Source organism: Lagenorhynchus albirostris, chromosome 9 (assembly GCF_949774975.1).
Source record: "Lagenorhynchus albirostris chromosome 9, mLagAlb1.1, whole genome shotgun sequence".
NCBI classification, from domain to species: domain Eukaryota; kingdom Metazoa; phylum Chordata; class Mammalia; order Artiodactyla; family Delphinidae; genus Lagenorhynchus; species Lagenorhynchus albirostris.
The window spans coordinates 52,528,198-52,540,355 of NC_083103.1; the positions used below are offsets into that span (position 1 = coordinate 52,528,198).

Consider the following 12,158-nt stretch of genomic DNA (forward strand, 5'->3'; position numbering starts at 1 on the left):
TCCACGACTCTGGCCCTGGGCTGCCCCAGCCAGAGATCAGAGGAATTCAGAGAAAGAGACGGAGAGAAGGAACTAGTGACTAAGGGAGATAGGCACTTGGAGAGTAGGGTCAAGTTTGAGCAGGGCTTCCTAACCCACTTGGAAGAGGTGGCTGCTGTCCACCGTGGCCCAAAAAGCATCGATCGACCCGGTGCCTGGAGTCCCCACGTTGGCGCATCCCTGCTGTGGTTCCTTGGCTGCTGTCTACAGAAGCCCCAGATAAGTTCTCACTCCCTCTCTCCCACTAAGCTCCAGTCCTGAGATTGAAATAGGGGCTGAAGCTCACTGCGCCCCAGAAGTCATGGGACCCAGGATAGGTAAGTCTGGACAAAGTCAGAAAGGGGCATTGGGAGGGAGTCTGGGGCCCACGTTCCCAGGGCGAACGGTGAGGCTGTAGGGGTAACTTGTGCGCACTGGGGTGGGGCAGGGGTTCGCAGTTCCCTACACTGAGCCAGACACATGGCCAGACCTAGTGAGGGTGTGTTGAATGAATGAGTGAATGACCAGAGGGGCAGGAAGGGACACTGTTTACTCAGCTGGAGGCAGGGCACCCAGCTTAACCTCCCTGATGAGACAGAGAAACGGAAAGGGCAATGGGAAGGGAGGCCCCTGGATGCTCTCCAAGCCCTGTTCTCCCTTTGAAGTAGGCAAAGATAGAGACAGACAAAGCAGGCAAAAACAGAGATAGAGAGAAGTATAGTCAGACCGAGAGCAAGTCCAGGGACACTCAGAGTCAGACAAAGCCTGAGACAGAAGGCCAGAGACAGCAGGAGAAAGCAAAGATCAAGAGGTGTCAGCTGGAGCAATGCAGGGACAGGGGCGACCAGCTCAGAGAGAGGGCTGTGGAAGAGACCAGGAGAAATCAAGAGAAGCAGAGACAGTGAGAGAGAGAGAGAGAGAGAATCAGACAGAGACAGATCAGGTGAGAGACGGGCCTGCAGACAAAGAATCCGAAAGATCACAGAAAAGAAACCGATTCAGAGAAAGACCTGCACAGACCTACGTGCGTTTGTTGGTGGTGGGGCGGGGAGGAAGCGGGAGGGGAGGTGTCTTGAAGCCTTGAGAAGCCAAGTCTGGAGCGTGCCCAAAGCACCATGTGGAGAGGGCGTTGGTTCTGGGGACAGAGCGTCCTGCTGAGCTTCTTGGGCAGGAGGAGGAAGGTGGAAGAAACAAAGGGTCTTCAGATAGGGTGGCCCTCGGGCTGGATGCCCTGCAGCGATCACCTCTGGCCTTCTCCCAGCTGTCTGTGTGCCTCACACCCACCCAGACAAGGCCTGACTTGCTTCGGGGAGTGAGGCATGAGGGCTTCCTGGGCCGAGCAGGCAGACGCGGCTGTGTTGCAGCCACGGCGTGGAAGGAAGGGTGGGGGTGGATGCTTCCTCTGAGGCCCTTGCAGGGGAGATGACAGTGAGAGTGAGTTGATTTGGAGACGGGCCACTGACAAACCAAATTCCCAGTCAGCCTTGGCCTGTTATGGGATCTGAGGGTTGGTGATCCTACGGGAAGAAACTAGTGACTTTGGCTGTACGACACCTGTCCCCCAACTGTGATTCTGACCCCTGCAGGGCTCAGCTCTGGAATATTCTCTAGCTGGCCCTCCGCTTCCCACACACACAGCAGGAGGCTGACCCCAGCTTCTGCCCACTGAGCCACCCGAAGCCACCTCTGGCCTCTCTTCCTGAGCCCCAGTCTGAGCTATGGCCAGGCTTCCCCCATGCTCTCTTTCTGGTCTGAGGGATGTGGGGATACAGCTGGGGCAGGACACAGAGCCTGGAGCCTGGTAAGAAACCCACACACAGCTGGCCTGAGGGAGAAGGGCCAGCAGTCCCAGCCAGGGGCAGACACCAGAGAAAAGAGTCAGGGTCAGACCTGGCCGTCAGCCAAGTCCCAGCACCAGCTCGCCATGTGCTTTTAGGTAACAGGCAGAGCTTCCATGTCTATGGGGGAGGCGCTGAAGAAAATGATCTCCCCAGAACACGCCCATTTTGTGATTCAGCCGCTTTTCCACCTCTGCACTTCTGCACTTCTGCTCAGCTTTACCTCCACCCGGAAGGCACCTGCCCACATCCCATTCTCATGAAATTTGTCCTGTTTTCTAAGTCCTCCAAACACCAACTCTTCCAGGAAGCCTTCCAGACTGATTCTCCCAGCTGGCAGTAATCGCTCTCCCATATGCTGTTTGACCCTGTCTTTGCAGTTCGTCCTTCCTTGTTCCTGGTATTGTTTCTGTTGTTCTCTCCAGTCCTAGGTTCACATGTGGGCCAACCCAGGGCAGGGAGGTGGGGCAAGGGAAAGAACCAGCTTCAAATTGTAGCTCTGCCTCACTAGCTTTAGGAGAATGCAGTGACATTCTCTCACCCTTTTTAATAAGTGAGGAAACACATGCTCAGAGAGGGCAAGTGACTCGTCCAAGGTCACCCAGCAAGCAAGCTGCAGAGTCGGGGCCAGAACCAGGCCTGCCCCATGCCAGAGCCCTTTCCGTTCTGTGCCATTGCCCTCGGGGCTTTCTCTTCCCTTCACACACCCCACGCTGCTGAGTCTCCACCCACCCTGGGCACTTCTCCACTGGTTCCAGACAAAGCAAGCTGTTCTCTGGGAGCTAGTGACTGGGGAGTGGGCAGGGGATTTATTCCTCCAGGCCGGGCCTGGTCCGATGCGCCAGATCTTGGGCAGCTGGGAACCACATGGCGAGCTTGCCTGGACTCCACGATCGGATGCCAGGTATCCACTGCCCAGTCTGCTTGTATCCCTCCCTGGGACTCACTTTCTCCATCTGTGCAGTAGATGGTAGGGGTCGGCTGAGGTGGTCACTGGGTCCCTTCCAGTGCTGAGAAGCTCAGTTTTCTGCCTCTGGAGAGAGCAATGGAGCAGAGGCCTCTTGTATGGGGCAGGCTTGGCTATCTCCAGGGTGCAAGCCTGGGCCTAGCCACACCCTGGGGGTGGAGAGGAGGTAAACTTGGTTCCTGCTACCCCTCATGGGCTGCAGCCCAGAGCCCTAAGCACTGATGCTTGGAGTGATGGAGAACAATGCCCGTCTCCCCAGACTGGGAGCTCCCTGGAAATGGGGTCTGATTTGATCCGTTCCTGAGGCCCCAGAGCCTGGCCCAGGTGGGGCAGAGGTGGGGTATTGGGGAAGGCTCAGCGCAGAAGCTCTCCTCCATCCTCCTCATGCCCCCAGCAACCCCGGCCCCATGACGTTCCTTCCCTCCCTCCAATCTGCTTTGAAAGCCTGCTCTTATTGAGGACTGGAGACTCGTGATAAGGAGTGAGGTGGGGTACAATGGGGCCCTTGGGGAGTAAACAGGAAAGCACAGAGAGTGACAAGCTGGGACTCTTGGCTGGAGGAAGCAGTGTGGCCTGGGCCAATGGGCACATGTCTCTGAGCCTCAGGCTCTGTGTTTTAGGCCTAGGGAGGCCAGCCTGGATTCCCTGTGGGCTCAGGGCTCAGGACTCACCCTCCATCCCCCGGCCTTCATCACTATTTTTAGGGTCATCTCGGGTCTAGATGGGGTAGCCAGGGCTGGAATCGGGAATAGAAAGTCCCAGCACAGTGTCTCTGACCCAGCTTGGAAAATACCAGAAAGCAACAGCTGGAGGCCAGTAACATGCTATTGTCCTCCCAACAGACCACACAAGGGTCCAGCTAGGAGGAATTTCCCAAAGATGACAGCCAAGCCCAAGGCCCAAGACTGCCCCGCCCCAACTTCCTGTCTTTGATTCTTCCCCTGCGGAAGCCTTGTGGGACCACACGGGGAACTGAAGCCCTCAGGGGCCCCACACTGCCTCCACCCCACCCCAGGCTCATGCTGCAGCCCCCCGCTTCCCCAGACTCCCACACTCCACCCTTCTCCCTCACTCTGTTTAACTCAATTCAAGAATCATGTTTTTAAGCCTGGCCTTGAAAGATGAGAAGTGGTTTGCCGGGGAGGCAGGACACTCCGGGCTGAGGGTACAGCATGTACAAAGGCTGAGAGGTGGAAAAGAACAGGATGAGTTTGGGGAATAGCAAGCATCTACTGGGGCCAGAGAAGAATGTTCACTAGGGGTGGCCTTGACTTCTTGGAGGCTGTGGCGTCCGTACTCACGTGCGCCAGATGGGGTCCTCAACTCACCATTGTTGAGGGCCACAGTGTACCAGGCAGGGCATTTTCCTTTAATCCTACCAAAACCGCTGTGTGCAAGAGAAGGCGGCTGAGGCTTAGAGAGGCTAAATAAATTGCCTAAGGTCACAGCCACAATGTGGCAAAACAAATATTTGAATTCAAAGTCTTCTGTCCCAAAGGGTTTCAACAGGGACCCGATATGGTCCATCACGACCCAGGAGAGGAGAGCCTCTGCCCGGGGGAGTCCACTGGCTAATCGGGCAGATAAGAGGGGGACATAAGTGATGCAGGAGGGTGACCAGCCTGGCATCCCAGAGAAAGGGCTGAGGGAACTGGACCAGGAGGGGCAGGGGAGGTTTATGGAGGGAGAGAGAGCTGGCATGGGCTGCAGGAGCTAGGCCAGGGAGCCAGCAGGCTGAGGCAGCCCAGGGCAATCTAGGAGGTAGGAAGGGCTGGAGGCGAGGGTTAGCCACGAGGCTGGCCTCCTACACACACACCTCCAGAGAGAGGTATCTGGACAAATGGATTGCCCAGTGTCTGTGGCTAGGAAGTCATCACAGCTCAGGCCGTGGCTGTGTGAGTGCTGGAGGTTGGTAGGTTTTCCAGAAACCTCCGGGCTCCTTTTGACCCTGCACCATCCCCTCAACCTTGGCACCTGAACATGGTTCCAGGATGGGTTCCTCCTTTTGCTCTGCTCTCCTCAGTCAGGGCATATGGGGGAGGCTTCTCACTCTCAAAGGCAAGATTGCCCTCGTGTGGCTTCTGCTCCCTTCTCTCCACACATGCCTTCCAGACTAAGAACCAGACTGGCTCTGGCCCATGTCCTCTCATGGGCTGTCCTGGAGCCCACGATCTCCTAGGCATCTTCCCCTGGGAGCCCCCGTGCCAACCCAAACTCACACGTCCAATGCTGAGCTCACTATCACCCTACAATCCTGCCTTAAATGGTGGTACACCCAGACCAAAAGCCTTACCTCTCCCCACTCCCCTGCCCCCAGGACTCCTTGGCCTCCTGCACTCCCCATCCACCTGCTTTTCCATCCAGTCCTGTCCTTCCCATCTCCCCACTGTGGTCCATCAACTCGTTACTCTATATCCCCACTGCCACCACCTGGCCCAGACCCCATCATCGCTCGCTCCCTTGGACCCCACTCCTGCATTCTCCCTGGTCCCGGCCCACAGCCTGACTTCTCCACTCTCTCCCAAGAGGCACGGAGGTCTTCATAGGAGGCCAAATGAGACCTCATCACTGGGCTCAGGACAAAACCCAGCCCTCCAGCCTGGCGTTCAAGGGTGGTCATAGCCTGGCCCCTCCAACCACTCCAGCCTCACCTGCCCACCTTGACCCCAGTGCTCCAGTCTTGCTGGACTATTCGTTCCCTGAGCAGTCTTTGCACTTTCATACTTCTGCCCTTTATTTTGATGTTTCCTCCCCCGGGAATCCTTCCAGAACCTTTAAATGTAGTCTAGGACCTCTTCGCTATGTTTCTATAGTCTTGGAACTTCTTGTGTCACACAGTGAGCACATGTTGTGATTCTGTATTAGGTGTTTGCCCTGCCATCACACACACACACACACACACAGACACACACACACACACACACACACACACACCCTGGTAGCTCCCTGAGAGCGGGCACCTGGGCTGCTTGCTTCCAAGACCCCGGCCACCTGTCTTGTGGAGCTGACAGTATGTGTGGAAACAATCTTCATTCTCACTCCTAGAACAAGCAGAGACAAGGTCCATCCCCACCGTGGTGACCCTGGGCAAGTCATGGCCTTTTCTGGTCTTGCTGCCTCACCCTTCAAAGGGTGAACCCAGCCTTGGCTTCCTGTCCAGCAGACTCCTCAGGCCCAGGGTTGCTGTGGGTCACAGATGGGGAAGCCCACAGGCAGGTGAAAAGGGTCCTGAAGCAGGCCAGGTGGGCCCAAAGAGGCTCTAACAGGGCAAATTGCCACATGAAAGGCAAGCATCTTAGACCAGCTGAGTGTTTCCATATAGGAAGGTGGGCCCAGTGTTGCCAGATCTGCTAATCTTTCAAGAAAAAACAAAAATCGGGAGTTCTGTGTGAAATTTCCTGATTTTTTTAAATGTTGGCAACTAACTTAAAAACACTCAGCGAGCCAGCATTGTACAAGCCAAATAAAAATGTTTAGGAGTCAGATGTGCCCCCAGGCAGGACTGCCGTCCGCCCTGCACAACTCCAGAGGGTGCCGTTCACTTCACGGTGCGCAGCTCACGCAGCTACACATGGGGCCTTTGGCCAGGGCCTCCCCGTTGTAACCTCTGCCCTGTATTATCTCTCTGCCAGTTCCTCTGACCACCCTGGCAAAGCGTGTGTGGTGGCAGGGGTAGGGGAGAGTTCCTTCCTTCTCTTGCACAAGGAAATTATCAGAAAAAAAAAAATAAAGGTAGGGCTTTCCTGGTGGCGCAGTGGTTGAGAGTCCACCTGCCGATGCAGGGGACACGGGTTCGTGCCCCGGTCCGGGAAGATCCCACATGCCGCGGAGCGGCTGGGCCCGTGAGCCATGGCCGCTGAGCCTGCGCGTCTGGAGCCTGTGCTCTGCAACGGGAGAGGCCACAACAGTGAGAGGCCCGCGTACCGCAAAATAAATAAATAAATAAATAAAATAAATGTCTTGGAATGCAGCCGGGGAGGATGGAGAGGGGAGGGAAGACAAGGAGACAGCAGAGGGAGGCTTCCAGAGGGTTCTGTGCCTTTCAGGGAACAGGAGGAGGTGAGAGAGCACTGCTGGGCTGAGTGTCCCACTGCAGGACAGTAAGTTCTCAGGCCTGGTGTCCAGGCCTGGAGATAGCTCCCTGGTGAGTTTGGGGCAAACACTGACAAAACTGACACTGTGCAGCATCTTGGAGTTAAAGGATGTTATCTGTGTGACCCTCATGCAGGCTTGAGAGGTAAGGCTCATTATTCCTATTTTGCAGAGGTTCAGAGAGGTCTAGTTGCTGGCTCGAGGCCACACTGGGTCTGAGTGACCCTAGATCGTGCTCTCTCTGCTGAGGGACAGGCTGGAATGTTCTGGAGAAAAAGTGCCCTTTCCTTGTCCCTCCTTGGTCCAAGCCCTCTTCCTCCATCCTCAGGATATGAGAATTCTCCCAGGCTCTCTCGGCATGTCTCAGCCCGTCCCTCCTCAAAGTTCAAATCTGGGCCTTGGTTATGAGTCCTGAACTTTCACCATACTCAGGTCCCCTGGACTGAGGACCACATGTCCTTCTCACCATATTTCTCTGTCCAGCCTTGCCCTGACAGTGCTCTCTGAGACCCTCAGAAGAGGGTGTTGACTGACCAATGAAATGACTAACTGACCAGCTAAAGAATCAGCTGGTAGAATGGCCAACTGTCCCCATACAACCACCTTTGACAATTAACTGGAGGGAAGCGAGGCCAGAATAAGAAATGGCTACATGGGGATTATTTTTCATAGGTTCTAAGGCCATCATTAGCAGCCACCGTCTCATGGTTGCTGTTAGGGGCCCAGGTGTCAGACAGACCTGAGTTCCAGTCCAGGCTTTGTCATTTACCAGCCCCAGGACCTGGATAAGCCCCTTCCCCTCTGTGTGCTTCAGTTTCCTCATCCACATCATGGAGTCACAGCAGCTACCTCAACCGTTTGCTAGGAGGCTGGGTGAGTGTGCCCAGCCCAGCACATAGGGTGGCCCCAGGACAAACTCCTCCATCAGGCCACTTCCTGTAAGGGTAGAAGGTGAGCCAGAGAGCTGGGTCTCCCAACCCCCCGCCTCCCTGGCCCTTCAGGGCTGAACTTTCTCCTGGTTCCCAAGTTCTAGATGTGGCAATGCTCCCTGCTGTCCCAAAGCAAGTATGAAGGCAGGCGGGGGTGGGGGTGGGGGTTGTACCTGACAGGGAAGAAAACAATGTTCACTGAGGACCTGCTATGCACCGTGTCGGTGCTGGTTCCCCACATGTTAGTGACACAACCTACCAGTAAGACAAAGTCTATTATTTACCCAGACAAGGGACAATACCACTTCTCAAAGCTTTGGCAGTATCTCGGAGTGGGGAGGAAAGGTCAATATTTGTTGAGAATTTGGAAGTTTGTTTTACAGCCAGTTCTTCAGAATGGGGAGCGAGGTGGGTGAGGGAGGGATGACCAGGATTGGGTAAGAATAGTGATACCACAGTCCAGGGTTTTCTGGTAGAAACAGCAAGGTGAGGATCTGGGGGGCAGAGATTCGAAGAATCTGAGGTGCACACCCTGTTGATGGTTTCCCTTGAAGAGTCGCTCTGTCTTTTCGGAAGTTCCTGTCATAAAAAATCAAGCCATTTGCTGGGGCTGCTCAGTCTAAGAAGAGTAAAAACTAAAAATGCTAATGAAGACAGTGGAATAGCAAAGTCAAGTTAATGTCATCGGTAAGGTGTGGTTTGGGGCCTCTAGTGTCCGGGCTGAACATGGCGGGAGGGTCTGGTTCTCGGGGCGCTCTCGGCAGTGGGCAGTAGGGATTGCCGGCCCTGCGTTGAGGATGAGGAAGCAAAGGGGCCGCTGGTCTAAGGGATCAAAACCAGCTGGGGGATTAAAACCTGGGCAACTGCCTCCACAGCTAGGGAGTGTGCACGGCGGGAAGGGGTCCAGGTCCTCAGGTCTTGTGGTTGACTGGGGCTTGGATGGGAAAGAGAGAGTTGATCCAGAGACGGAATGATTGGAGCTGTCGGAGGGAGGAACCAGGGCTGCGTGGAAGGAAATGGGTTCAGGTGGGCCTGTGGCCTCAGAGGTACTTGAAGATTATCAGGAGAGGGGAGAGCATTGGCCCTCAGGAGGCCTACTGTGTGCCAAGCCTGAGCCAGGTGCCCGAGATGCCTTACCTCCTTGAGTAGATGCTATATCCTCGCCTTACAGAGGAAACAGACTGAGAAAGACAAAGGGGCACATCCAGGCTCGCAGCCCCATATCTGCCTGAGATGTGCTGTTTATAGCTGGGAGGTGGCTGGAGTAGGCAGGCCCCTGAGCCTTTCCAGGAAAGAACGGGCAGGGAAAATCAGCCCCTCCTGTCAGGCTGCTCTCTGAACCTTGTCCCTCATCCCCCAGACTCAGACTCCTGGCCGGGGAGGGGATATGCCCACAGCCAGGACCCCGTGCCTTGCACACATCTGGAGTCTCTGACTGAACTGAAGGTCTCTGGCTGACAGACTTTCGGGGCAACTTTCTGACTGGCTTTCTGAGCAGCTGCTCTACAGCGAGTGGGCAATTGACAGCCCGAACAGACAGGTCTCCTGAAGGCCAGTGGGCTAGTGGACCAGTGACTTACCAGCTCTGGAGCCGCAGGCTGCCAGCCCTTGGAACCCCCTGGCATACCTGGGGCCCCCAAAACTGGCTACCCAACTAAGAGAGGAAGAGGCTGGAATTTTTTCCTGGGACCTGGTTCCCTGCCTCTCTCCTTATGCCTACAGGCCAGCCCAGCTTAGCCCAGGTTCACTCCCTCAGCTGCCCTCTCTCCTTTCAGGGCTGGCCCTTGAAAAAGCCTTCAGAGGACAGGAAGGGCCTCAGAGACAGCAGGTGAGGTGAGGTGAGGTGGACACACAGCCCTGGATTCAGGACCCTCCTTCCAGGGGGAGTTCTATCCCTTATCAGGGAGTCAGACTGTCTGCTGCCAGCCCCCCTATAGAGGCGTCCAGCCCATGGGAAGGGGTCAAAGGGGACTGACAACCGATCTGACCAGCCCTGTTAGTGACCGACTGGCCACCCAACACACTGACTGGTGGCTGCTCTCAGAACCCAGGGGGAGGGCCCAGGGCCAGGGCTGCCCTCCTCCACCCAGAGGCTCACACTATAGACTGGGTCACAGGAGGGTGGAAGGTCCTGAGCTGGTCCATTGGCCTTTGCCCCCTCCCTCATCCATCCCCTGGGTTTCTTTCAGAGCTGGGGATCCAGGTCAGTGACTTCTGACCTTCCAGCTTCAGCTCCAGCCTCATCATCTGGTTGGCCTGGCCCCTTGGGGGCAGACACTGCTGCCTTCCAGGTGGCCTGGCTAGGTTTGGTTGGGCCAAGACAGAGAAGAACATTGTGCTTCTTCCCCTCATCAAATCTGTGCAAGGAGCACAGAGTGACATTGAGATGAACACCTCAGCTCTTGCTCCTGCACCAACATGAGTCAGCAGAGCTAGTTACCTGTGAGCCTTGGTGTCCTCATCAGAAGCATAGACATCATGAGATCACCAAAGGCGTGGAGTTGTGGACATGCTTCACGAGCATGCAGAATGTGCGTGCAAGCCTTCACATACATGGACAGCATGTAGCACAGCCTCTGTGCTATAGTAGGTGACTGGTCTCTACTGGTGAGAGGAACTGGGGTTCAGAAATCATCCTGTCAACCTCCTCTGGTTGAGTTTGCTTGGAACCCCCTCACCTTCTCTTCTCCTTCAAAGTGACCTCCACAGAGCCTCGCCCCAACTTCCCTTATCTAGACCAACCCCTTATCTCCTCCCTGTCAGGTGTCACTTTTGTTTCAGCATCTCCTTGTTTCCTCTGAGTGTTCATACCCCACAAAAGGGACTCCTTCCCAGCCACACACACTTCCATTTCCTCAACCAAATTCCTCAAGCTATTTGTTGTTTTTGTTTTTAATTAATTTATTTTTCAAAATTTATTTATTTTTGGCTGTGTTGGGTCTTCGTTGCTGCGCGCAGGCTTTCTCTCGCTGCGGCGAGCAGGGGCTACTCTTTGTTGCGGTGCGCGGGCTTCTCATTGCAGTGGCTTCTCTAGTTGCACAGCATGGACTCTAGGTGCATGGGCTTCAGTAGTTGTGGCACATGGGCTCAGTAGTTGTGGCTCGCGGGCTGTAGAGCGCAGGCTCAGTAATTGTGGCGCACAGGCTTAGTTGCTCCGTGGCATGTGGGATCTTCCTGGACCAGGGCTCAAACCCGTATCCTCTGCATTAGCAGGCGGATTCTCAACCACTGTGCCACCAAGGAAGTCCCTCCTCAAGCTATTTAAATAGACATTTTCCCAAAGATTTGGCCAATAAGCAATGAGAAGATGCTCAACATCATTAGTCATTAGGGAAAATCAAATCAAAACCACATGAGGGTTATTTGTAGTGAGGTGGATGGACCTAGAGTCTGTCATACAGAGTGAAGCTAAGTCAGAAAGAGAAAAACAAGTACCATATGCTAACACATATATATATGGAATCTAAAAAAGAAAAAAAATGGTACTGATGAACCTAGTTGCAGGGCAGGAATAAAGAGGTAGACATAGAGAATGGACTTGATGACCCAGGGGTGGGTGGGGTGGGAGGGCGAAGCTGGGGCGAAGTGAGAGTAGCATGGACATATATACACTACCAAATGTAAAATAGTTGGCTGGTGGGAAGCAGCAGCGTAGCACAGGGAGATCAGCTTGGTGCTTTGTGATGACCTAGAGGAGTGAGATAGGGAGGATGGGAGGGAGGCTCAAGAGGGAGGGGATACGGGGACATGTGTATGCACGTGGCTGATTCGCTTTGTTGTGCAACAGAAACTAACTCAGTATTGTGAGGCAATAATACTCCAATAAAAGTCTGTTAAAAAAAACCACATGAGATATCATTTCACACCCATGAGGATGGCTATAATCAAAGAGACAGACAATAATAAGTATTAGCAAGAATGTGGAGACGTTAGAACCATCATCCATTGCTAGCAGGAGTGTAAAATGGTGTTAGAAAACAGTCTGGCAGTTCCTCAAAAAGTTAAACATAGGGCTTCCTTGGTGGCGCAGCGGTTGGGAGTCCGCCTGCCGACGTGGGAGGCGCGGGTTCGTGCCCCGGTCCGGGAGGATCCCGCATGCCGCGGAGTGGCTGGGCCCGTGGGCCATGGCCGCTGGGCCTGCGCGTCCGGAGCCTGTTGCTCTGTGGCGGGAGAGGTCACAGCGGTGAGAGGCCCGCGTACCGCAAAAAAAAAAAAAAAAAAAAGTAAACATAGAGTTACCATATGACCTAGGAATTCGACTCCTGGCTATATACCCAAGAGAACTGAGAAAAAAAATGAATAAATAAATAAATA

General features: G+C 54.6%; 1 protein-coding gene across 5 annotated transcripts in view; it reads left to right on the plus strand.

The window, feature by feature from the left end:
• Positions 1-12,158, plus strand: part of SLCO2B1 (solute carrier organic anion transporter family member 2B1) — a 53,455-nt gene continuing 41,297 nt past the window's right edge. For 2 of the 5 annotated variants that reach the window (XM_060160038.1, XM_060160039.1), the window contains exon 1: positions 1-356. In XM_060160038.1, the coding sequence (XP_060016021.1) occupies positions 341-356 (16 nt within the window). In that variant the 5' untranslated portion in view covers positions 1-340. Of the gene's footprint in view, positions 357-2,523; positions 2,761-12,158 lie in introns of those variants that run through there. The other 3 variants (XM_060160036.1, XM_060160037.1, XM_060160035.1) reach the window with 2 other exon arrangements.